The sequence below is a fragment of the Neoarius graeffei genome, chromosome 9, assembly GCF_027579695.1.
Source record: "Neoarius graeffei isolate fNeoGra1 chromosome 9, fNeoGra1.pri, whole genome shotgun sequence".
NCBI classification, from domain to species: domain Eukaryota; kingdom Metazoa; phylum Chordata; class Actinopteri; order Siluriformes; family Ariidae; genus Neoarius; species Neoarius graeffei.
Genome location: NC_083577.1, coordinates 4,968,528 through 4,995,932, shown reverse-complemented (window position 1 = coordinate 4,995,932; position 27,405 = coordinate 4,968,528). Strand labels below are relative to the sequence as shown.

General features: G+C 41.0%; 1 protein-coding gene across 1 annotated transcript in view; it reads right to left on the bottom strand.

Annotated features, from left to right (window-relative positions):
* Positions 1–27,405, bottom strand: part of itga4 (integrin alpha 4) — a 106,638-nt gene that overhangs the window by 55,234 nt on the left and 23,999 nt on the right. The window contains exons 7-11 of the mRNA XM_060928965.1: positions 24,132–24,217; positions 14,788–14,850; positions 13,849–13,986; positions 4,688–4,796; positions 1,415–1,509 (exon numbers count right to left, since the gene is read on the bottom strand). Of these exons, the coding sequence (XP_060784948.1) occupies positions 1,415–1,509; positions 4,688–4,796; positions 13,849–13,986; positions 14,788–14,850; positions 24,132–24,217 (491 nt within the window). The remainder of the gene's footprint in view (positions 1–1,414; positions 1,510–4,687; positions 4,797–13,848; positions 13,987–14,787; positions 14,851–24,131; positions 24,218–27,405) is intronic.

Genomic DNA, 27,405 nt, shown 5'->3' with positions numbered 1-27,405 from the left:
ATGCACTGTAGATGATGATATGTTCAAACTCTTTGCAATTTTACACTGTCGAACTCCTTTCTGATATTGCTCCACTATTTGTCGGCGCAGAATTAGGGGGATTGGTGATCCTCTTCCCATCTTTACTTCCGAGAGCCGCTGCCACTCCAAGATGCTCTTTTTATACCCAGTCATGTTAATGACCTATTGCCAATTGACCTAATGAGTTGCAATTTGGTCCTCCAGCTGTTCCTTTTTTGTACCTTTAACTTTTCCAGCCTCTTATTGCCCCGTCCCAACTTTTTTGAGATGTGTTGCTGTCATGAAATTTCAAATGAGCCAATATTTGGCATGAAATTTCAAAATGTCTCACTTTCGACATTTGATATGTTGTCTATGTTCTATTGTGAATACAATATCAGTTTTTGAGATTTGTAAATTATTGCATTCCATTTTTATTTACAATTTGTACTTTGTCCCAACTTTTTTGGAATCAGGGTTGTATGTTGAACTTTTCCCCCCATTTTCTCCATCATTTAGTCTCATAGTGTTCGAACCCGTCAGCTAGTTCTGACACAAGTCGAAACGTGAACCCAGCCAATCACAATCACTTGGCAGCACGACACACTCATAAGAAAGCGCTATCCGCCTCCTTCCACAAACATGATTGGCTAGTGTCGCTGTGATTGACAAGAGAGACAGTAAGCCCTTCCCACCTAGAGAGCACAGTCAATTTTTACTCTTGTAGACCCCAGCCAAGGCATCATCACGATTCAAACTTCATTTTGATATCATTAGACTTAGATTATGTGGTGCATCTTTCTTTCACAGTACAAGTCCCTATGAAAGAGCTGTTACTATGGAAACCAGAATGAGTGCATTAATATAAACCTGTGATCTAATTTACAGCAGAGCTCTTGTTATAGAATAGTAGCCGTTTGGTTTTGGAAAGCAGTGCTGTGGAGTTGTGAAGTTATTCAAGAGATGTTATGATCTACCACAAACACAGTTAATTTCGTTAAATTATTAAAAATATCACTAAGAGTGACACAGCACCAGTTCCTTGAATTATTGGCATTTGATGCCTGGTATAATTATAATTATACCAGGCATATATAGCAGACTTTTTTTTTTTAATAAAAAACTTTTTGCCCCATATTGTGTTGGTCTTAAAGTTATTTTTTTAAACCAAAGCAATGTTTGTGCTTGATAACATGAAATACTGTATAAACACTTCCTGGTGGTGCACACACACACACACACACACACCTTCAGACCCGACTGTAGACAGAGAGATGACACAGTTAGAAAGTTACAAGTTGAAGCAGTCTGGGCATTTGACCCGTGACAGAGAGAGATGGAGGAGAGGAAACGTCCCGAAACATCCCGCCTCTTAATGTACAATGTGAGTGTAAACAACATGCTGTGGACGTACTTGTGAGAAGCTGGATGTTATACCGCTCTTTCTCCCGTTGTAGATATAAATAGCTCCACGCAGGTCGTCTTCCTGTGGTGCTCCGATGGCCACATCTGAAACACAATCCACATCCAAGAGCTGTTAATAACATGGATAACCACAGAATAATCTGCTCTAGAGTTACAAAGTGGTTAAACTGACCATCTTTAGGATTTTTTCCCCAGAAAGGTCAACACAACAGTTCCAGACTTACATTACGCAAGATTTTTTTTTTTTTTTAATTGAATAATTCCATGCCTTGAGAAGAATAAGAGTTTGCTCACTTACGGTAAGTCATTGTACTTCAGTACTGTATTGAAGTACAATTTTGGAAGATCATTCAAAGTGACTCATGTTTCAGCTACATTTCTCCCATTTTTTGCACTTTCATCAGAATAAAAATATGAGATTGTCATTTCCGAGGATGCATGCAATGTTTTTTTTTTTTTTTTAATTTGAGAAAAATAACGGAACTTGGAAAACCATTCATGATTTTATGCCCCCAAAATATTGTCTATCGAAGTAGTCTTCTCATGGATAGGATGCTGTAAGTGACGATATTTTGAAAAATATTGAGATCTCAAGCGCATATCTGGTTTTCATTCAGAATCACCTCAGAGAAGGCCACAAACCACATTCATGTTCATGACTCATGAAGTGTCAATTCTTCATATGAAGAAATTATTGTTAAACAGAGCTCAAGTGACATTTGAAAACCACCCTGAAGATCAGGATCAGTACACAGGAAGTAAAAAAAAAAACAACAAAACAAAAACAAAAAAACCCACACAACAAAAAAAATCCAAAATGTTCACTAAAGAGCAGAAGGAAAAATGCAGTTCAACTCATAACTATATAGAACTTCTCCAAAAGGATAAAAGAAAAGGAAAAGTTTAAAAAAAGGGGAAATGTGAAATAGAGAGAAATGTGGGTCCAGTAAACGTTACTGCGTTATGGTGGGATGCTTGTGTGTTATTCTGAAAGTGTCGTGTGTGGTTAGCAGGTTGGTCCATGATAGCACATTTACTGTATCTGCATCTCACCCGCTTCCAAACCACACTGCTCTTACTTCACCACACCCTGAAACAATGTTTGTACAAACTCCTCTACACAGGAGAACCAAACGCCCTCGACACTCCAGGTATCAAACCCAAATTGTGCCCATCAGTACTGGGGTTACTCATTTTTAACATATCGTCAGTTTTACTGATTAACACCAGAATAGGATGTTTCTAGGAAAAAGAACAACATTTCTGCACTCATCCGTGAAAACACAGAACCCTGCTGGTGACAGCCCTCCTCACACACAAAACAATGAACATCTCCGCTCTGTAATTTACAATAAACAGATAATGTAATCATGATACACACTCAGCGACAGCATGTCTTCGATTCTGAGGCTGAAAAAAAAAAAGTTTCCATGCGATTATTAATACGACTGTCAAAACAATTGGGTCGAGCTCTCACTGTTACTGCGCTGGGGTGAGTTTCCCAAAAGCCCCTTAATGCGAAGAGCATCTTAACTAGGAGAGAGAGAGAGAGAGAGAGAGAGAGAGAGAGTTCATTGTGATGCTCACTCTACAATTTAACAATGATCTTTGTGCTACGATGCTTTTGGGAAACTCATCCCTATCTAGTTCATCCAGGGTCAAACTGAGACGTTCACTTTTTTGAACATAATTCACTATATAAAAAAACAAAACAAACAAAAAAAGAAACCCTGTTGTTTTATTTCAACAAACTTATTCAAAATGAACATTTTGTTTTAAGATATCTATCTATCTATATGTGTGTGTGTGTGTGTGTGTGTGTGTGTGTGTGTGCGAGCGCGCTAATTAATAATAAATTGTGCATGTACTAGACACTATAGATGTTTACATGCACAATTTATTATTAATTATCTCATTATTATTAATAGGAATATTTAATTATCTTGTTTCCTCATGTTACTAAATAATCAGCATGACTTATTTATCTCGTTTCCTCACATTACAAAGTAATGGACATGACCCAATTATCTCATTTCCTCATGTTACGAAACAGTGGACATGACTTAATTATCTCGTTTCCTTATGTTATTAAATAGTGGACACAACTTAATTATCTCATTTCCTAATGTTACGAAACAGTGGACATGACTTAATTATCTCGTTTCCTCATGTTATTAAATAGTGGGCATGACTTAATTATCTCGTTTCCTCATGTTATTAAATAGTGGACACAACTTAATTATCTCATTTCCTAATGTTACGAAACAGTGGACATGACTTAATTATCTCGTTTCCTCATGTTATTAAATAGTGGGCATGACTTAATTATCTCGTTTCCTCATGTTATTAAATAGTGGGCATGACTTAATTATCTCGTTTCCTCATGTTATTAAATAGTGGACACGACTTAATTATCTCGTTTCCTCATGTTACGAAACAGTGGACATGACTTAATTATCTTGTTTCCTCATGTTATTAAATACTGGACACATATTAATTATCTCATTTCCTAATGCTACTAAATTGTGGGTGGCACGGTGGTGTAGTGGTTAGCACGGTCACCTCACAGCAAGAAGGTCCGGGTTTGAGCCCCGTGGCCGGCGAGGGCCTTTCTGTGTGGAGTTTGCATGTTCTCCCCGTGTCCGCGTGGGTTTCCTCCGGGTGCTCCGGTTTCCCCCACAGTCCAAAGACATGCAGGTTAGGTTAACTGGTGACTCTAAATTGAGCGTAGGTGTGAATGTGAGTGTGAATGGTTGTCTGTGTCTATGTGTCAGCCCTGTGATGACCTGGCGACTTGTCCAGGGTGTACCCCGCCTTTCGCCCGTAGTCAGCTGGGATAGGCTCCAGCTCGCCTGCGACCCTGTAGAACAGGATAAAGCGGCTACAGATAATGGATGGATGGATGGATAAATAACTTTTGCCTCATTTTAGTGTTGGTGAAACGGTTATCATTCATCATTAGCTCATTGATTTATTGAACGTACTTTATGATGAGATAATCATAGGGCTGCTTTGTGAAGAAGTTACACAGCTGATGTCAGTTGTTCAGTCCACAAAAGTACTGGATCCGTCAACTGAACGTATTCTTTTACTCTGGCAGGCGAGTGAGCATCGCTTACTGTGGGAACTGAACAAGTGAGGTATTTTGGCCAACCAGAACAAAGCAGAACCCATCCAGAAACCCCCAGTTCTTTTCTGCTTTTATAGATCTACATTCAAACCACTAATTCATCAAAGATGTATTTCAAACCGTGCGTGTTACCTGGATAGCCGTCGTCATCGATGTCCCCGAGGTCAGCGATGGTCTCTCCGAAGCGAGCTGCGTATGAATCGCTGCCCATGAGCAGGAACTCTGCTTTTCTCATGTTCACCTGGGAAGGACGATGGGAAATACGCCACGTCATTTTCCAGTGCATTATGATGAACTGATACTCTGAAAATGAGTCGTGTGTGTGTGTGTGTGTGTGTGTGTGTGTGTAATTGTATCTAATCAGCCATGAGGCTGTTAAAGCTGTTCATGGAGCTGTTCATATCACAACGAGCAACACGTCTTTGTTAAACTGATGAAGGAACACAGCAAATATTGAACTCTTTATTCATGTAGCAGCAAAATGACATTTATAAGAAACGGGAGCACAAAATTAGTGAGAGTAACTAACACACACACACAAAGTCCTGTGGTCTTTAGACACACACAAAGGAGCTCATAGTGTCTTCTGAATTAAGCATGACATACTGGAAATTTGATAACCGCATATAAAATATAACTTCTCTGAGAATCTGGAAAAAACAAAATGTATCAAGGCTAAAAATACTTGCAGAAGTTGTTACTTCCTTAGGAATCTTGAACAAGACATCTGACACGATATACGGCAGGTGTGGCCTGAGAACATTTTTTCACAAACTGAAATACTATATATAGTTCTGAAAATGACAGACTTTACAGAAGTGAATTATGTTCCTCTTTGTGTATATTTCAATCAGAAGTAAAATTCTGGCATTTTAAAATCTGTTTAAACCCAAAAGTGAAAAAAATCCAGAAGGGAACCGTCAGGGCCTTCGAGTCCTTCAGAGAAGCCCAAACACATCAGCATTTCAAATCTCATCTCATCTCATTATCTGTAGCCGCTTTATCCTGTTCTACAGGGTCGCAGGCAAGCTGGAGCCTATCCCAGCTGACTACGGGCGAAAGGCGGGGTACACCCTGGACAAGTCGCCAGGTCATCACAGGGCTGACACATAGACACAGACAACCATTCACACTCACATTCACACCTACGCTCAATTTAGAGTCACCAGTTAACCTAACCTGCATGTCTTTGGACTGTGGGGGAAACCGGAGCACCCGGAGGAAACCCACGCGGACACGGGGAGAACATGCAAACTCCGCACAGAAAGGCCCTCGCCGGCCACGGGGCTCGAACCCGGACCTTCTTGCTGTGAGCTTCATTCTTTCATGATAATTATCATCTTTGAATTCTAATTCGGCCTCATTTTCGATCAAATTTGTTTCAGAAATGAAAGGACAGAAATTACCGTCCTGAAAACATTAAAATCGAGTTCTCCAGTGAGATTGTTTTGTTTGTTGTCTCTAGGCTGAGAAGAGTTTAGAGCTGCTCACTCATTGGTTAGAACTTCATTGCCGGGACAGAAGGCCATGGCGGTGTATGTTTATGTAGGAAGTGACAGATTAATTAATTAACCAATCAGATTTTGATTGATAGTGGGCAGGACCAAAAATGTATTGCCCTCGGTGTTCTCAAAGGCCAATGCGAGCTTAACCGCGAGTCAGCGCCGTCAGCGCAGCAGTGAAGTCACCTTCCAGCCAGTATAGTGTTCATCAGTAGTGTTAGCGAATGCTAATAAAGCAGTCAAGTCAGTGCTATCTATCGAGAGCTACAGGCTAACGACAGAGAAACTAAGATTTCTGTCTCCAGACTCTTCTTCCACAGTATTTTTCACTCAGACTTAAGCAGTGCTTAATTTGTGAAGTGGGAGGTCCCGGAACTCAGGAGGTGGGTGGGTTTGACGACTGAAAAAAAAAGGCGGGCGGGCGGTTTACTATAACTTTACGCACACACGCCTATTGCATGACCCACTCTGTTGCTAGCCGCATACCTGCCGTTTTATCCGGGCCCAGTGAGCCCACTTTTTTACACGTAGCACAGCCCAGTCCAGTTTTGCCCATCGTCAGATAGCCCCACTTGCCTCACCGCCATCACCAGTCTCATCTTCCCGATCCTCATCCTCATTCCCTCTGACAGTTGCAGTTGGTGCGCTAACACTTCTAGCTTCACCGCCATCATCATTCATCTCGTCTTCTTTTTGATCGTTCCCGCGGACTGGTACACTTGCAGCAGGTGTTGCTGCAGTGTCACTGTGTCCAACGTCGTCCATTTTAGGTCGTTTAGGATCCGGCTGTCCTGGGACTTTGAAAAATTTTAGTAAGCTTTCTTGTTTTTTTGCCATTTTTTCCACAGCGCAAGCTAACGGCTACAAAAAACCCGGTGTTCTATTGAGCGGAAGTATACACCCAGGGGTTAAATTGGGCCGGGGCTGTCCGGGGCTGAGCCCCGGCACATAAGCTCGGAGCGGATGGCATATGATCACGCACACATCAAAAGCAACAAACCCTTTTCACGATTTTCAGTTCTGAATAATTAAATATCGTTTTATTAATCAATAAACCCATGACTTTTATGAGATAGATCATAGTTTTCCTGATAACAAGACGACCTGTCAAAGCTATTTAGAACAGAACCTGCGATCAGAGATTCTGGTTTCTGGAACACTGCGTGGGTTGCCAATTCCGCTTTTTATAAGCGACTTTGGGGTTTCTTTTTTTGTGAGCTCGCTTTAAAAAAAAATCAGAAGTCGTGGTTTGCGGGTTTTTGGGCTTGTGTTTCAGCGTTGTGACTTGTTTATAATTTTCTCCGTACACTGTCTCCCCTTTTACCTGCATACGATCCTAATCCATCAGAGGTGCTTGAACGAACTGTCTGTGCATTTGGCGAGTTCAATTTCCATAGTCCTATGTATTCAATTATTTATTTGGCATGTGGTGCTTTTTGTATTGTCTAGAACATACATAAGATGAGCATATTATAGCAGCAAAATAGAAGCACAATCATTTGAATGCAGCAAAACTTTTGCTGCATTCAAATGATTGTGCTTCTATTTTGCTGCTATAATATGCTCATCTTATGTATGTTCTAGACAATACAAAAAGCACCACATGCCAAATAAATAATTGAACACATAATAATAACAATAATAATAAATGCTTCCAATGTTATAGTGTTGTTTGTATTTGGTTGCATTCACTGCATGAATATATTTGATTGACAATTTGACTGACAGTGTTTTGGCATATTTAACATTTATCCTCCAAAATAAATCAACTGTTTTGGTTTAAGATTGTGCAAGCCTTCAAATTTTCTCACTGAACATTTCTCCTTCACATTTTTCACCTGTAGGCATGTGACAAGATTTAACATGATATTGCTCAACCTACCTCTGTAAAGTCAGCTAACAACTTATTAAAATGCACCAGAATTCAGCAAATAACATGTATGATAATAAAAAACTTCTGGGGGAGGACCCCCAGACCCCCCACTAATCATTTCCTTCAAACCAATGTACAACAACCTGTACAATCTGTTACATTGGCCAACCAATCTACATTCAAACTGCCATAATGTGTAGGGGGGCACTACAAGACACACATAGGCCTACAACACACAGATAAGGTGTATATCTCTGTGCAATATGATATGGTTATCAAATTAGAGGGTTATTTTCCAAAAAGTATATTGGGGCAGGGCGGCGGGGGCAGGGGCGGGTACGAGGCAGAGCCCCCCCACATAACCAATCCCAATTTAACCCCTGTATACACCCCATGTCCCCTTTCGCATAGATTTTGTGGATGTCATAGGAGAGAAATCAACAACAGATATCAAAATCAAAACCGAACACTAAACAAATTTTTATTTACTTATTTATTTAATTTATTGTTTGATTTTTTTTCCCTTTGTGATGGTCACGGAGGTGATCTGATCCATTTAAATAGCTGCCGGAACATCGAATGAAATGAAAATAGCTGCCGGATCCGACGACGGAGGTTACGGATCTTGTTCCGTCATGTTCTGGCTCAAATTAAGCCCTGGTCTTAAGGATTCATTTCCCTGTGTAATTTACTGAGTTCCTTTTAAAATCAACATCAACAGCTACACACAACGGAGCGACCTGGCAGCCTGACGCTAATCCCTTACAAAGTCCTTTACCCTGTTGCTTTTCTGGTTGCTAAGTTTCACCTGAGCTGAAGTCCCAGCTCTAATAGTAACGGTTCATAATAATTAGTTTTTCTTTTGTTTCAGACATGTAAAAGCTTTTTTACCTTTACCTGACATGTTTCGACGGTGTAACTTCCGTCTTCATCAGAGGGTCACCCGGATGTTGGTGTGTGACGTGCCTTTATAATCAGCTGATGTTGTGGAGGCGTGACCTCCCTGCCAATATTGACAGGTCGGTCACGCCTCCCGCTGTCAGTGTTGCCCCCTCAGGACGGCGCTCCAGGTGTGGGAGAGCATGTACGCCCCCTCATCCCTGTTTATTGTTCTTGGGCTCCGCTTTCTGATTTCTATTGACTCCTTGATCCAACGGTGGTATCTGTTGTTCTCTTGCTGTATGATCTGAGCATTGTCCCAGTCCATTATATGATTTTCCCTTCTGCAGTGGTCTGTTATTGCTGATTTCAGGTTCTCTTGCATAGCCTTTTCTTTTATTGCTCTTGTTTGTCTCTGTTCTGTTTCTTTTTCACATTCTTTTTTATGTTCCTTTTTTCGTATGCTAAAACTCCTTCCTGTCTCCCCAATGTAGGTTTTATTGCATGACAGGCATGGTATTTCATATATGACATTACATTTACTGTTTTGGTCGATTTTGTCCTTAGGGTGAACTAGTAGCTGTCGTAGTTTGGTGTGTGGTTTCACGGGTGTTTGTATGTTGTGTTTTTTCATGGCTCTTTGGATTTGTTCTGTGACTCCTCTGACATACGGTAGAGTCACTACTGCTTTACTTTCCTGTTTTTGGGTTGTCTGTTTTCTTCCTTTTTCCTGCGTCTTTTCTTTTGTTTTCACTTGTTGTGCGCCTTTGTGTATGGCCCATGGTGGATATTGACATGTGATCAGAGCTTGCCGTATGTGTTGTTCTTCTGTTGCACGTTCTGTGGGGTCGGTTATGATTGGTGCACGTTCGTAGAGTGTTCTGACAACTGACAGTTTGTGTGCGATGGGGTGTTCGGACGTCCAGAGCAGATATTGATCAGTGTGTGTCGGTTTTCTGTAGATTGTTATTTTGATGTCTCCGTCGTCTGTGTGGTGAATTTTTATGTCCAAAAACGCTATTGATTTTTCTGTTTCCTCTTCGTGCGTGAATTTTATGTTGCCGGTGTCGTCTATAGAGTTGAGGTGATCTGTCAATTGTTGGGTGCGTCCGACTTTTACTTTCTCCAGGATGTCATCTACATACCTCCTCCATAATGTGGGCCTGCATTCTTCTGGGGCAGATGTAATAGCCTCTCTTTCAAGGTGTTCCATGAAGAAGCCGCACATTATGGCGGAGAGTGGGTCCCGACCGACCAGCGGGAGGCGTGACCGACCTGTCAATATTGGCAGGGAGGTCACGCCTCCACAACATCAGCTGATTATAAAGGCACGTCACACACCAACATCCGGGTGACCCTCTGATGAAGACGGAAGTTACACCGTCGAAACATGTCAGGTAAAGGTAAAAAAGCTTTTACATGTCTGAAACAAAAGAAAAACTAATTATTTTGATTTAAGAAGAAGACGCAATGAACGTAATATATTTAGTAACGGTTCATCACTGGAAAAATCACATTCAAACATTTCATTCTGACTGCAGTTCAAGAGCATTAAGGAAGTCGGGATCTGATTACAAACTGAATTGATTAGACGCAAGTCTGTTTCCTGACAGCATGTATGTAGAAATCCAAAGCATTCAGTATGTGAGAGAAAATGACCCCTATTACTAGCTGCTCTCAAGGTTTTAGATGTCTTTAAGCAGACTGTTTGTTGAGAAACCTGAAGAGGAACCAAAAAGAGAACACACCCTCATCTGGGTGCAAACAGATCATATGATTATAAATAATTTGTGGGTGAGATAGACACTGATTGGTTTCAGGGGCGTATCACCCGCGGGGGATGCGTACGTTTCATCCCCCCCACTTTTGTTGAAACACAATTTCATCCCCCGCACTTTTGTCAGATTAAAATGACATCATTATGAAAATTATACAGCTACTATAAAATGTGTAACAAGGAAGTAAACTATTGCCATAACGTTAGACAAAAAACAGCCACGCAACGGACTCAAAACAGATTTTCTCACCCGGCCAATCAGCAGTTGCGTGAATATAATAGCCAGTTTGCGTAGCGTGCCGAAAGCGCTCAATAATACAGTATCTGTCTGCAGAGCCGACACCAGTTTTACCGCTCCTGATTCACCGTTCCACGTTTGACGTCGCATGCGGTGCCTACTGTGCCCGGCTCTGCAGACAGACCCTTCTCAAAGCGCTTGCGATGCCGTCGTTCAAACAGTTGTCCCAGGCGCCATGCCCTAAAAGATTGTGTTAATAGTAGTTACTAGTTGTAAAGTCAGTTGAGGCAAATTTTTTATTACGAGTGTGTGTGTTTGTTCTACTTTTCATGCATTATAACTGCTTATCACTTTTTAGAAGAGTTTTTCAATTGAGATTTAAAGGCATTTCAAATCGAATGAATGTTCAATAATTGTTGTACAGTAATGTTATTTGGCCATTAAGTGTTTGTTGTATGTGTAGTCTATTGCATCATTTTCAAATTTTATGCATTAAACCTGATGTAATGCATGATGCAAACAAGTTTTGTACACGAGTTTGAATAATTAAAGACATTAAAAGCAGGAACTGCCCCGTCTTATTTGAATGCTATACTAAAGAGGTCCTTCCAGGATGCTGCGCTTCTCCAACATGAACTGATTAGCCATGCCTCCTGCTCACACAAAGCCATCCCAGTCCAAACTGTTATGCATGATGGTGTATGATCTATACACTGTGTATGACTTCTTGGGCTATGTGAAGTTTTTGGTTTTGTTTATATCAGTGTATACCAGTGTAGGCAGCAATACTGACATCTCTGTTATAGAACAGTATCCTGTTACCTAGAATTATCACTCAATACTTTTTGCCTTCACTTACTGAATAATTACATAGCCCTGGCAGTAACAACACCAAAACCCAACATGATAGCTAGATCTCTGCATGAAATGCAGAACTTGGCTGGAGTCAACTGGATTTATAGGCTTTCTGCTGTCCTCCCTTTCATTTGCATCCATGGACCACGGGTATGAAAAAGTTCCATATCGGTCATTGACAGTACATCACAGTGTACACGCCGGGCGTGTATATAGCCATGAACCGATTTCTAATGGTATGGCTTCCCCATTCCAGAACACCCCCACTTTTGGAAAGCTTGATACGCCCCAATTGGTTTGTGGCTCCATGGGCATCATAACTCCTTTGCGAAACTGAAGAGCAACTGGACGTAAAAGAGATCTGTGCTGATCAGCAAGATTTGAGGTAAAACCGTGTACGATTGATTTTTGGCCAAACCGTTGTTAAAAAAAAGGTCGAGTAGTCCAAACAAATGTCAGAGCTGGTTAAGATTTAACTCCGATCCTGGGAAGCGTGACGTCTGTTCTGTCAGTACGGCCTTGAACGTCGCGATCAAAGCAGGCGTCTGAGTTCAAACTCTGAGTTGAGTTTACATTAACTCTTTAAATAAGAAGCTTCGTTACTCAGTCAGGCGTAATCTCATCGTCTTTGTCTGCTAAAACACACCTGATTCAATTCATCAGCTCTTTAATAATACATAAAATAAAATAACACCCGGCCTCAGTCAATAAAACACATCGTTGCATTACAAGCACTGAGCAGACGCTCTTATCTTATCCAGAGCGATGTACAGCATACTCAGAGCAGCAGTCAGGGGTCCGGTGCTTTGCTCAAGGGCACATCGATCAATTCTGTTGGTTCAGGGAATTGAACCAGAGACCTTTTGCTCCCAGAGCTGCTCCTCGAACCATTAGGCCACGCCACATTACTAAAGTACGGTATGCTTGGACAAAATACAGCAGGGGAAGCCATGGCCTAATGGTTAGAGAAGCAGCTTTGAGACCAAAAGGTTGCTGGTTTGATTCCCTGGACCAGCAGGAATGGCTGAAGTGCCTTTGAGCAAGGTACCTAACCCCAGGCTGCTCTGGGTATGTTGTACATCGTTCTGGATAAGAGTGTCTACTAAATGCCATTAATGTAATTGTCGCTCAAACGCTAGCACGGGAGTTTTACGCCTCCGACGTGTGACATTGTCAAGTTGTCTTGACAACCATGCAGTATCGTAAACCATATTCAACACTCATTCTCCAATACACATAGGATAAGCGATATGCTAACGATACTGCATGCTATCAAACCAAATCGATGAAACCCGCTAGAAGGGAATAGAACACGTTTTATTCCATCGAAAACGTGTCCTGTATGTAGAATAATACGTAACCATGACAACGAGTATTACGAATGGGTTAAGCCTGTATTTATGCATCACTACAGTATCACCTTTGCTGTAGTGCCTTATAAATATAGTCAATTAATATTCTGACTTATAATAAGAAATTATTTTTGTAGTAGCATTTGTATATGAGCAATATTTGCAATATGAGTAATAACTGCAGAGTCATTTTGTATATAATGTCATAAAAGTCAGCTGAGGATGGAGAACATGGAGTCGCGGTCAGTATACCAGTTGATTATTATACTGTATAAATCAGTAGTTTGAAATATTTATGCAGTGCATCCACTGGTTATTATCTCTGTTTGTTTGTTGGACCAAATCAACAATCGAGAGATGAACAGCATTCTCGCAAATGCACTGAACAGGAAACGGAGCTAACGTTTTGGGGATTTTTTTCCATTAATTTGTCACCCACTGATAGAAAGTCACGCTGACGTCGCAGCAGCAGTCACTGAACGGAGGATTAAATCCTACGACAGTCAGAGTCGACAACTCGAGTTCAAAAGTCACGTCAGTATTTCTGCTGGTTAAAGTTCTGAGTTTTCAGACCCCGGTGCTGAAAGTTTTCAGACCCCGGGTCTTCACTGTGTTCTGCCTGAAGGTGTTTAGGATAAACGCCTCTGTCAAAGCAGTAACTGCAAACGCAGAAGAATGTGTATTCTCTCATTGTAGGAACTGTGTGAAAGGACAGTACGAAACACTCAGTGAGTCATTTCTCCCTCTCACAGGGGGTTGAGATCACACAGGAAGTAATGCTGCTGCTCTGAAGACATGGAGAGGTATCGGTTCTCACCCAGCCCTGGTTAATGTAGATGTAAACACGACCCTCCTCTCTCACGGTGCTGAATAACGGCGCCCCAACCAGAAGGTCGGAGAGTCCGTCAGAATTCAGGTCCACCGCACACACACTCGCTCCGTAGTATGAGCCCAGCTAGGAGAGAGAGAGAGAGAGAGAGAGAGAGAATTTGTATAGTTTCAAAATTAAGTTTCTCTTTAGTCGTTATTATTTCATAAATTTTATGTTTTATATATTTGATTTTTTTTTTTTGCTTTTATGTAATTATGGTTTTAATTTTATGTTTTCGCCTCCATTTGTTTGTCTGCTTGTTTGTTTGTCTGTTCCCAAAATAACTCAAAAAGTAGTGAACGCATTTTGATGAAATGTACTTCATGGGCCGAGGAACACTTGATTAGATTTAGCTGTAACTCAGGATTAGTATGTGAACACAGTGAACAGCTGGATTCTCTGATCTGTAACTTGCTGCAGGTGTGAACTCAACCCACTGACCTTCCAGCTGTGCATGCAAAATATTTTGGATTCATGTAAACTTAGAATTTTTATCATTATCAATTTTATTAGAGACGATTCATCAATAATAATAATAATAATAATAATAATAATAATAATAATTTGTTCTTCTTTTTCTTGTTTTTACTTAGTTTTAATTTTTATGCCTATTAAAATAACTTTTTTAATGTTTTTATTATTATTATTATTATTATTATTATTATTATTATTATTTAACTTTAAAGTTTTTGTTTTTTATTTTATATGCAGTATAAATATCATCATTCTGCTTTGTTGTTGTTTTTGTTGTTGCTGCTGCAGCTGCTGTTGTTATCTGGTTTTAAAATTTTTGTTTTTATTTTACGTGCATATAAAATATTATCATTATATTTTGTTGTTGTTGTTGTCACTGATGAGAATGTTTTTTTCTGTAGTTGTACTCACCTGAGAGCCGCTCGTTTCATTCAGGATTTTCAGAGTGTTGCCTTCCACTGTGAAGATGTAAACCTGCACAAAACAAACGCAACTTTACTCAGAACTTTAACCCTTTGATGCAAAACATGGGTCAAAAGTGACCCGGCTGAGTTTTTATCTTCTATATCTTTGCAATAAATTAATTCCATCATTCAGTATTCAAGGTGTTCCTCAATTAACTTGTTTTTGATCATCATACATCCTTATTTTATTTTTTCCTTTCTTACTTTTTGAATAAAAACCCTTTTTGTATCACTACCCTTCTAATGCACAACATGGGTCAAAAACGACCTGCATTCATTTTCCAGGTTATTTCATGTACGGCTGAGTGTTTCTATGATCTACTTTTGAAATAAATTCATTTTGTCATTTACTTTTCCAAATATGCAGTAAATATCTTGTTTTTGTTTAGCACAAATCATCATTTTTATTTTTCCTTTCTTAAGTTATGAACAAGCACAGCTTTTGTAATTCTACATCAAGTTTACACGCATGGGTCAGAACCGACCCGCATGCATTTACTCCAGCGTTTGGTGGGAACTGTGAATTGTGCTTGTGTCAGACATTTCACAGCTCAGCACGGCGCCTGTAGAGGCTCGTTCGTAGTGAGACCTTGAGAAAAGTGCTATAGCTTACGCTGACGAAGTCTCTGTCCCAAAGTAACTGTTTCCACTCTCAGTGTCCCTGTGCCTTGTAATAAATCCACTTGAAACGTCTTGAAAGTTGAACTTTAATCCTCGTTTAACTATTACAAAGGTTCTAAGATACAGAGAGTCGGTGAGTCAATATCAGAGAGTCAGAGAGTCAGAGTGTCAGGTAAGAAAAACTGTTCGCTTCCACGGCTTCTCGAGATCTACCCTGAGAAGCGCGAGACCGTTCTTATATAGCTGAATGACTTCTAATTCTAATTCTTGAGAAGTGTGAGACAGTTCTAATTCTTGTTCTAATTCTTCACATATGAATTCTTAAGAAGCGTGAGGCAGTTCTAATTCTTAACATATGAATTCTGATTCTAATTCTTTTAACCTTGTCACATATTATTCATCATCTTAATCATGACATAAACTACTTATATGAAATTACACACTCAAATGAAATTATATATACCATGTAACATAAATTGTAATTCACATCTATATGAACTCTACTTTGGCCGTTACATACCCGGCCCCTAATTGCTTTCTATCCTAGAAACAATTACAACATTGAATGTACTTAACAGTCCTTTTCATTCTGCTTCTTGAAGCAGGCAGAGTTTGGTGATCGGCCGCTCAAGTTCATTCATCTTCGTCTTGACTCGAACCTTGCGGACGACTCCATGTTCGTCCTCCACAGTCTTCACGATTCTTCCCATTAGCCATGATCCTCTAGGGGCTGATTCATCGACGATCAAGACTATATCTCCCGGGATGAAGTTGCGCGCTGGACTGTTCCATTTCTGTCTTTTCTGGAGTTGAGGCAGATATTCTTTGGTCCAGCGTTTCCAGAACAGATCACTCATGTATTGGACTTGCCTCCATCTCTTGCGTGCGTAAGTATCATCCTTATCAAAGACACCCGGTGGTAGGTTGGGGTTAGTCTTGAGCAAGAGTAAGTGCTGTGGGGTAAGGGCTTCCAAGTCATTAATGTCATTAGAAGGCGTAGTGATAGGCCTACTATTCAAGATGGCTTCACATTCACAGAAGAACGTTTGAAGACCTTCCTCGTCCAAGCTTTGTTCTCTCAAAGTGGCATCCATGATCTTCCTGATGGAGCGGATGATTCTTTCCCACACCCCTCCGTGGTGGGATCCAGATGGTGGATTGAATAACCAAGTGATGTCACGTTGGAGCAAGCTGTTCTCGATTTGTGAAGTATTCCATGCCTTTATTGCCTTTCTCAGCTCGTGGTCGGCTCCAACGAAGTTGGTCCCTTTGTCGGATCTCATTTCCTTCACTTGACCCCTTCTCGCAATGAAGCGCCGCAGAGCTTGAATAAAGGAGTCGGTTTCCAATGATGTTGCCATTTCTATGTGGACCGCACGACATGCAAGGCAGGTGAATATCACCCCATATCTTTTTACAGACACTCTTCCCCGCTTGACGCTGAATGGCCCGAATAGATCCACACCAGTTCTGGTAAAGGGTGGTTCATTTGGTAGAACTCTGTTTCTTGGTAGGTCTGCCATCATTTGTGTGCCTGATGCACCATGTTGTTTTCGACAGGTAATACACCGAGACAGCATTCTTCTGATTGATGAGGGAGCGTCAATGATCCAGTACCTTTGGTGTGCGTGAGACAAGACATGATTACGTCCACTGTGTCCTAAACGCTCGTGCGCATCCTGGAGAATCAAGTCCGCCACGTGATGGTTCTTAGGGATGATCATTGGATGCTTGGCTTCTGCTGGCATGGATGCTCGACTGAGCCTCCCTCCAACGCGAAGGATTCCCTCTTCCAGTTGCGGACTGAGTCTGAAGATTCGACTACTCTTCTTAATGGAGTCCTTTCTCCGAAGAGCAGATATTTCCTCTTGGAAGTTATCGTTTTGACAATGGCTAATAATAGCGATCTCTGCTTTTTGCAGGTCATCCACAGTCAAGTACGTATGTTTGAGACCCTTTTTGTAGCTCAACATCTCTTTGTTCAGCTGTTGTTCATCCCTGTACAATCCTTTCAACTCTTTTCTCTTCCTAGACAGGTTCACCAGGGTTCGCTTGAGTTGCGTGAACCACGCCACAGCCTTCTTGAGACGTACCCATGAAGAGTAGTATTGGATTAGCTGCTGCATTGCATCAGTGCTTTCTACTGTGGTAGCGTTAACCAGCACGCCTTTCTTCACCTCAGGGTCCTCAGCCGTGAGCTCTTCTAGGTGATTGGGTTCGTCTGGCCACTCCCTTTCTGGTTTACTGAGGAAGCTGGGACCGGCAATCCAGACGTCATTCCTCATGAAGGCGTTCACCCTTTGACCCCTCGAGGCATAATCGGCAGGATTCAACTGAGTGTTGACATAGCTCCATTGATGCACCTTTGATGCTTGCAGAATTGTGGCGATCCTGTTTGCCACAAATGTTTTAAATCTGATGTTCTCATTGGCTATGTACTTGAGTACGGCAGTACTGTCTGTCCAAAACTTGGAATCTGATAGCGGCAACTGAAGCTCTTTCTTCAGCATGACATCCACCTTCACAGCTAAGGCAGCCGCCGTCAGCTCCAACCGCGGGATGGTAGTTGGTTTCAGAGGGGCGACCCTCGCCTTCCCCAAGACGAATGAACAGTGTACTTGGTTGCTGCTATTCTTCTGGACTAAGTACGTGACAGTACCATAGCCTATTTCACATGCGTCACAAAAATGATGCAGTTGAGCTTGCACAGTTTTGCCAAATCCAGGTGGCTTAAAGCATCGTGTTACTCGAAAGTCAGTGAGCTGTTGGAGTTCTTCAGTCCACTTGGTCCATTGTTGTGCGAGGTGTTCTGGCACAGTGTCATCCCAGGCTGTTCTTAGTCTACACAATTCTTGCAAGATGTTTCTAGCAGGTAGTATGACTGGTGACAACATTCCTAGTGGATCATAGACAGAGCTCATTGTAGACAGGATTCCTCTCCTGGTAAAAGGCTTCTGCTCGATGTTCACCTGAAACTTGAAATTATCTGACCGGATGCACCATTGTACTCCCAAGGCTCTCTTGATGGCGAGTGAGTCCTGGTCGAGATCAAGATCTTTGACTTCTGTTGCTCGGTCCTCAAGCGGAATGGTTAACAGCACGTTTCGACTGTTGGTCGTCCATTTTGTCAGTCTAAAGCCTCCTGTTTGACAAATGGCCGTCAAGTCGTGGAGTAACTTGATCGCTTCCTGTTCTGAGTTAACTGATTTTAGACAATCGTCGACGTAAAAATTGTTCAACACTGTCTCCACAGCTGCTGCATCAAAAGTACTCCTGTTGTCCTCGGCACATCTTCTCAGCGCATAGTTCGCACAGCTGGGTGAAGAGGTGGCTCCGAACAAGTGTACCTCCATTCTGTACTCCTGCAGCTCCTTTGAGATATCCCCGTCAGGCCACCATAAAAACCTGAGAAGGTCTGCGTCTTCAGATGGGACCTTGACCTGGTGGAACATGGCCTCCACATCTGCCATAACTGCGATTGGCTCCTGACGAAATCGTGTTAAGACTCCAACCAGACTGCTTGTCATGTCAGGCCCTTGCAGTAGTTGCTCGTTAAGTGTGGTTCCCTGATATGAAGCACCGCAGTCGAATACCACTCGAAGTTTATGCTTCTTGGGGTGGTAGACAGCATGATGTGGAATAAACCACACCTTTCCATCACTCCTGTTAAGCTCTTCGTCTGGGACCTTGACGGCGTATCCCTTGGCTATGACCTGGTTCATGAAGCTGACGTATTCCTCTCGGAACGTCTGGTTTCTCTGAAGCTTCTTTTTCATGTTGAGCGCTCGTTGCTCTGTCATTGCTCTATTGTTAGGCATTTTCACATCTTTGTTCTTCAATGGCAATCCAATAGAGTAGTGACCGTCAACCAGTTTTGTGGATGTGGTGACTCTGTCCATAAACAGTTGATCTTCCTTTGACATCTCAAGCTGCTCTCCTTGAGCATTCTCGGGAAAATCATATTTGAATTGCTGGGTCCACAATTCTTCAAGTCGAGCCACCGATATCCGATTAATTTGGATCTGTGGGTATCCGTCCTTTGACCAGCTTCCGATGTTCTCACGCAGCGGCCCGTTCACTGTCCATCCCAAGACTGTACGTACTGCATACGGTCCATCTTTCACGCTGCAGATTACCTCTTTTGGCTCTAAAGCCTTTGCGACATCAGTCCCAATAAGAAGATCGATATCTGCCTTGATCAATGGAATTCGTACACCTCGTAAGTGTGGCCACCTATCCACGTCCTCTTGGGTTGGGATATTCTCCTGACTAGCAGGTATGGCCCTTTGTGTAAACACACCAGTGAGCCCGACAAAGTCATCCCCCTCCAGACTGCTGACTTCTAGGTCTGGCAACACCTTGCACGAGACAGTCTTTTGGTCTCCCATAGTAGTAAGTAGGATGTTCACATTTTTTCCTTGCAGGTTAAGGCTGTTGGCTAGCTTGTTAGTGCAAAAGGAGGCGTTGCTCCCTGGATCCAGAAACGCATAACAGGTCAGCACCTTGTTGCCTTTCTTTGCCTTCACTCTCACCGGAACAATGGCGAGGACGGTTCCTACACCCCCAGCCCCCATCTGAGAGCAAGTTTCCCCTGCATCCACGAATCCACTGACCACAGTTTGTTCTTCCTGTAAAGACTCCTTTTTTGGTTCCTCCCTTGAAGTGTCTTCTTTTGTTATGTCTTTAGGTTTCTGCTTTATGTGTAACAGTGTAGGGTGTTTAGCTGAACACATCTCACAGCTCTTCTTTTCTTCACAGGCACTGCTCATGTGTCCTCCTATAAGACAGCTGTAGCAGAGTCCTTTACTCTTAAGGAATTCCAATTTTTCTTTGTGCAGCTTTTTTTGAAGTTTCTTGCACTGTTCCATGGTATGCTCTCCCTGACAGAAGATGCACGGTTTCACGAAAGCCATGTTCATGTTTGGTTTCTTCTCTTTAGCTTTCTTGTTCTCGGCACCAGCAACATCTTTCACTACTTTCTGCTCTTTAGCTTCAGTGGCTAGCGTTATGATGGTTTTCTTGCCAGCTGGTTTTTCAGGTTGGCGCTTTGTTTGACCTGAGATTTCACCAAACACAGGGTGTGCTGCCATTTCAGCCTGTTTGGTTACAAATGACACCACGTCTTGGAACTTTGTTCGCCGATCTTTCTTCTGAATGTCAATGGCGACGCTCCTGAATTTCTCCCTCAGCCTGTATGGGAGCTTGGAGATGACTGTGCGCATGTTCGCAGCATTCTCCATCTCATCCAAGTACTCTAGATCCGACATTGCATTGTTACAGTTGATCAGAAACAGAGCATATGCTTCAAGTGCCTTAGCGTCGTCTGACTTGATAGTAGGCCAATTTAAAGCCTTGTCCAGGTATGCCATCGAGATCTTATATTTGTCACCAAAGCGCTCCTTTAATAATTTCTTGGCTTGAGGGTAGCCCCGTTCAGGGTCCATATGAAGACAGCTGCGCACTAAGTCATTAGGCTGACCACATGTGTGCTGTTCCAAATAATAAAGCCGGTCTTTGCTGTTTTCAGTCTTGCTTTCTATGCGATGCTCGAAAGCTCTCATGAATAGATGGTATTCCATTGGATCTCCTTTAAAAACTGGAATATTCGGCGAAGGCAATGTAGATAGCTTTTGTTGCTTTATTAGACTCTCAGTTATCTCATTTTGGCGTTGCATGACAGAAGCCAGGTTGTCTGTGTTTGCAGAATTGCCCTTTGAAGTAACAGGCTCTTGTCGCACAACAGGCGTTGCATCGGCAGCTATTCCACTACTATGGCTATGCTGAGATACATTACTAGCCCCACTGTTCCTATTGCAGCTGACATGTTGTCTCCGTGTAGCCCTCAGTGAATCCACCCTACTGCCTTTAGAGCCGCTTGACACATCTGAGCCTCCATATTTTCTTAACACAGCTAATCTTGCATTCGATGCAGCGAGCTTTGCTTGTAACTCCAACTCTTCCTTTTCAGCTTTGAGCCGTAGCTCCTGCTCTTCCTTTTCAGCTTTGAGCCGTAGCTCCTGCTCTTCCTTTTCAGCTTTGAGCCGTAGCTCCTGCTTTTCCAAAGCCCTTTTCTGTTTCAACACAGCTGTCTCGGTTAACAAAGCGGCTTTCTCCATTTCAACTTTTAAGCGCTCAGAGCGAACCGATGATGCTACAGAAGCAGAAGAGACAGACTTGGTCTTTTTACTCTTTCTGGATGTAACTGAAATGCTATCTTCAGGATTTACCTCATTGTTCACTCTTTCAGACTCTTCTATGCGATGCGTTGCATCCTGTATCCATGATCTAACCTCTTGCACAAAATTGCATTGCTTATCATATCTTGGCTGAAACCAATCACTTTGATCTGTATTCATATTCTCTATGTATCCAAGTTGACTGTACAGGTCTTTGACATCAGCATTTATCTTACTGAATTCTTCTATCAGCTCTTCATACTCGGTTAACAATTCCTTTGTTATATTTTCCACGTTTGCATCATCATACATCAACTCACGCAATTCATTTTTTTTTCTCAGTCAGTTTCTTTAGCTTTGCTCTTCTGGAGTCAATTCTTGTCTGCAGACTATTTTCCAATGACCGTTGTGTTGGTTTACGCTGACGTTTTTCCCTCGGAAGGCTTACCGTCTTTTCTTCTTCATCCGTCATGGTTGCTTTGAACGTCGGTCCGGTTTTTCGTTCCGATTCCACTTGCGACAGTCACGTTGCAGCCACGTCCACTTGTCAATCACCAGCCACGAGTGTAGCGCGCGATCGCGAAAGTTCAGAAGTCCCTCGGTAAATCCCTCGATGAATCTTCTTTCCAGTTTCAGCGAACCTCTCCAGCGTTTTGTAATCCGATGTCAAGCAAGTTTTTCTTACTAATGTAGAGGCTCGTTCGTAGTGAGACCTTGAGAAAAGTGCTATAGCTTACGCTGACGAAGTCTCTGTCCCAAAGTAACTGTTTCCACTCTCAGTGTCCCTGTGCCTTGTAATAAATCCACTTGAAACGTCTTGAAAGTTGAACTTTAATCCTCGTTTAACTATTACAAAGGTTCTAAGATACAGAGAGTCGGTGAGTCAATATCAGAGAGTCAGAGTGTCAGGTAAGAAAAACTGTTCGCTTCCACGGCTTCTCGAGATCTACCCTGAGAAGCGCGAGACCGTTCTTATATAGCTGAATGACTTCTAATTCTAATTCTTGAGAAGTGTGAGACAGTTCTAATTCTTGTTCTAATTCTTCACATATGAATTCTTAAGAAGCGTGAGACAGTTCTAATTCTTAACATATGAATTCTGATTCTAATTCTTTTAACCTTGTCACATATTATTCATCATCTTAATCATGACATAAACTACTTATATGAAATTACACACTCAAATGAAATTATATATACCATGTAACATAAATTGTAATTCACATCTATATGAACTCTACTTTGGCCGTTACAGCGCCCTTTGCCCATCTAATACATGCAAGTAATGTTTTTCAATTGTTCGAACATTACCTTAGAAAAAATGGATGATGTTTCGGTTCCCTTGAGAGTGAGTAGATTACTTGTCAGAAAGTTACAGTAATTACTATTAGCTACCGAGCTGTTAACATATTCTACTTTAGTTAGCTAATTTCATTGTAGTTGGCTTAGCTAACGACATAGTTAATAAATAAATAACTGGCCCCATTCACTGCTAAAGTAATTACTTGAAACAAATTATTATTATAGGATTAAGACATTTAATTTTAAATCACACTTGGATGACCCATGTGTAGGAATATAAAAAGTATTTTTGTTCATAAAGTAGGAAAGAAAAAATTAAATTAATGATTTGTGGTAATTAAAAACAAGATATTTAAAGAATACTTGGAATATTCAATCATAAAATAAATTGATTTCAAAAGATAGAGCAAAGAAAAACTCAGTCAGCATGAAATAACCTGGAAAATGAATGCGGGTCACTTTTGACCCATGTTGTGCATTAGAAGGGGTGTGCATATGTTTTGCGTCAAAGGGTTAACAAACCTTCATTCTAGACAACTCAGTCTGGATCAGATCCACTGATGATCATTAACGTTACAGTTCCCTGCTCTCCTTCACTGTGCCACAGATTTACTCTGACTGTCAGACACAGTCCTGTTTGTTTATATATTTAATAACAAATAAATATGTATTTATTTTTACAGGAGACTGTAAAACTTCAGAATAACAATCTGCTTCCTTTCTGTGCTCAGACGGACGTGATGTAATGGTCTACAGGAAGACGGACACGGCCCTGCGCACTGCCTGGATGACGTCTCTGTGTAATAACTTCAGCTAGCGATGAGGACACTGAGTGAAAATCCCACTGCTATTATTTATCACATTATATTCTCCAAGTCCGACTCTCAGCACAGTCGTTACCTCCAGAAATATCTTTCCACTAAACAGTTGAGGGGAAAAAAAAATGATACGCCACCTCATGTCATTATCTCATGAGCAAGAGTTATAAGTAGAAAGTGTGATGTTGTGAATGTGCGATACAGGATTTAACGGTCATCATTCCCCAGAATGGTTGTGTTCAAATCCTAGAAAAGCTGATCTCAAGTATTTCGAGAAAACCTTTATCTTGTGTGGCACAGGACCTCAAATTACACTTTGAATAGAATCACATGCCAATTAAAAAAAAAACAACAACCAAACAAAACAAACTTACGTTGCCAGTCTGGCTATGTTGGGGCGCACCACCTACAATCTCCATACTGTTCGGGTGACGAAAGTGACCAGCACTTACAGAGTAACCTGAAGAATACAAAACAAACGGTGCATTTATTTTCCATATGATGCAGAACAATGTGGACAAGAAACTAGAACACGGTTTATACAGTGGTGCTTGAAAGTTTGTGAACCCTTTAGAATTTTCTATATTTCTACATAAATATGACCTAAAACATCATCAGATTTTCACACAAGTCCTAAAAGTAGATAAAGAGAACCCAGTTAAACAAATGAGACAAAAATATTATACTTGGTCATTTATTTATTGAAGAAAATGATCCAATATTACATATCTGTGAGTGGCAAAAGTATGTGAACCTTTGCTTTCAGTATCTGGTGTGACCCCCCTTGTGCAGCAATAACTGCAACTAAACGTTTGCGGTAACTGTTGATCAGTCCTGCACACCAGCTTGGAGGAATTTTAGCCCGTTCCTCCATACAGAACAGCTTCAACTCTGGGATGTTGGTGGGTTTCCTCACATGAACTGCTCGCTTCAGGTCCTTCCACAACTTTTTGATTGGATTAAGGTCAGGACTTTGACTTGGCCATTCCAAAACATTAACTTTATTCTTCTTTAACCATTCTTTGGTAGAACCACTTGTGTGCTTAGGGTCATTGTCTTGCTGCATGACCCACCTTCTCTTGAGATTCAGTTCATGGACAGATGTCCTGACATTTTCCTTTAGAATTCACTGGTATAATTCAGAATTCATTGTTCCATCAATGATGGCAAGCCGTCCTGGTCCAGATGCAGCAAAACAGGCCCAAACCATGATACTACCACCACCATGTTTCACAGATGGGATAAGGTTCTTATGCTGGAATGCAGTGTTTTCCTTTCTCCAAACATAACGCTTCTCATTTAAACCAAAAAGTTCTATTTTGGTCTCATCTGTCCACAAAACATTTTTCCAGTAGCCTTCTGGCTTTTCCACATGATCTTTAGCAAACTGCAGATGAGCAGCAATGTTCTTTTTGGAGAGCAGTGGCTTTCTCCTTGCAACCCTGCCATGCACACCATTGTTGTTCAGTGTTCTCCTGATGGTGGACTCACGAACATTAACATTAGCCAATGTGAGAGAGGCCTTCAGTTGCTTAGAAGTTACCCTAGGGTCCTTTGTGACCTCGCTGACTATTACACGCCTTGCTCTTGGAGTGATCTTTGTTGGTCGACCACTCCTGGGGAGGATAACAATGGTCTTGAATTTCCTCCATTTGTACACAATCTGTCTGACTGTGGATTGGTGGAGTCCAAACTCTTTAGAGATGGTTTTGTAACCTTTTCCAGCCTGATGAGCATCAACAACGCTTTTTCTGAGGTCCTCAGAATTCTCCTTTGTTCGTGCCATGATACACTTCCACAAACATGTGTTGTGAAGATCAGACTTTGATAGATCCCTGTTCTTTAAATAAAACAGGGTGCCCACTCACACCTGGTTGTCATCCCATTGATTGAAAACACCTGACTCTAATTTCACCTTCAAATTAACTGCTAATCCTAGAGGTTCACATACTTTTGCCACTGACAGATATGTAATATTGGATCATTTCCCTCAATAAATAAATGACCAAGTATAATATTTTTGTCTCATTTGTTTAACTGGGTTCTCTTTATCTACTTTTAGGACTTGTGTGAAAATCTGATGATGTTTTAGGTCACATTTATGCAGAAATATAGAAAATTCTAAAGGGTTCACAAACTTTCAAGCACCACTGTACTGTTAGCTTCCATGATCGTGCTTCACTTTTCAAAAATAAAAGGTTCACAATGTTCTAAATTTTCCCAAATATGTACAGTACGAGTGAAAAGTCTGGACACACCTTCTAATTCAAGGATTCTTTATTTTTTATGAATTAAAAGCCACTTCTTCACGTCTTAAAGTAATGATGGATGTCATGTCGCTTTACTTAGTCGAGTGATTCTTGATATAATATGTTGTTGAATAGGGCTATTTTTAGAGAGTATTTTTATTGTTTGCTATTTACTGTTTGATCTCAAATGCATTACGAAGGCAAGAAACTCATCCACTAATCACCTTTTGACGAGACGCAGCTGTTAATTGAAAAGTATTCCAGGTGACTCCCTCATGAAGCTTGTTAAGAGAATGATAATAGTGTGCAAAGTGTCATCAAGGGAAACACTATACGCTAAAGAATCTAAAATATCAAACATTTTATTTTTTAACACTTTTTTTTTGTTGTTTACCACATAATTCCATATGTTCCAGATGTTATTTCATAGATTTGATGTCTTCAGGATTGTTCTACAATGTAGAAAATACAAACACCTATGAATGAGGAGAATAGGGGTGTACAAACTTTTGACTGGCACTATAGATGGACAAATCAGTAGTTTGGGATGAGCAGATTTCCTGTTTCAATAACCAGAGAAAGAAAACAAATCCTACCTTCTCCTTATTAATTCTCGCAAAACAAATCATCACTTTGCATGTTTTTAAACGTCACAGTAGTGCGATGTGTAACGATGCTCGACTATTAGCGCATGCTACCGAATCCCACCTCCTGCTGATCTATACACATCTATAGAGGTGCGATCTGAGGGACAATATAAGTGGGAGGATTGATTAGTGTGCAGTCCCCTTATGGTTAAACATGGAGAGAGAATAATAACTTTTATAGCGATGATTCTCTCGCTCTCACTGTTTCTGATGAAGGATTCAGCAACATTTTCCCTCTGCTAGTTTTGATGTTCTGATTCACGGGAGACTCTGAAGTGAGTTTTCAGAGCTTTACCTACTTATTTTTTTCAAATCAAACCGATTCATGTAAATAAATAACTATTTTAGAATATAACTGGAGTTGTTTTGATGAAAAATATTGAGATCTTAGTGGCCGGAATGAAATTTAAAAAAAAAACAGAAGTCAGAAGCGCGAGTGTCGATTTCAGTTGAGTTAATGTGAATTGTTTATTGGATGTGGATCAGACAGTTTTTTCGAGGTTCGCCTTGAAAGCTGTGAATATTAATCGAAATAATCATTTATATTCTTTCATATAAACACTAGTCGGCCGTACTGAGAAATACAAAGGCCTACAGAGCACAAAGTATGGAATCAATTTTGTGCCAAAATGTTCATACAATACTTTTGAAATATCAAACAAAAACGACAAATCAAAATACAAAAAAAACAAAAAAAGTCAATTTTTTTAGACTGGCAAACAAATTATTCTTGTAATTGTGCAAAATATCAG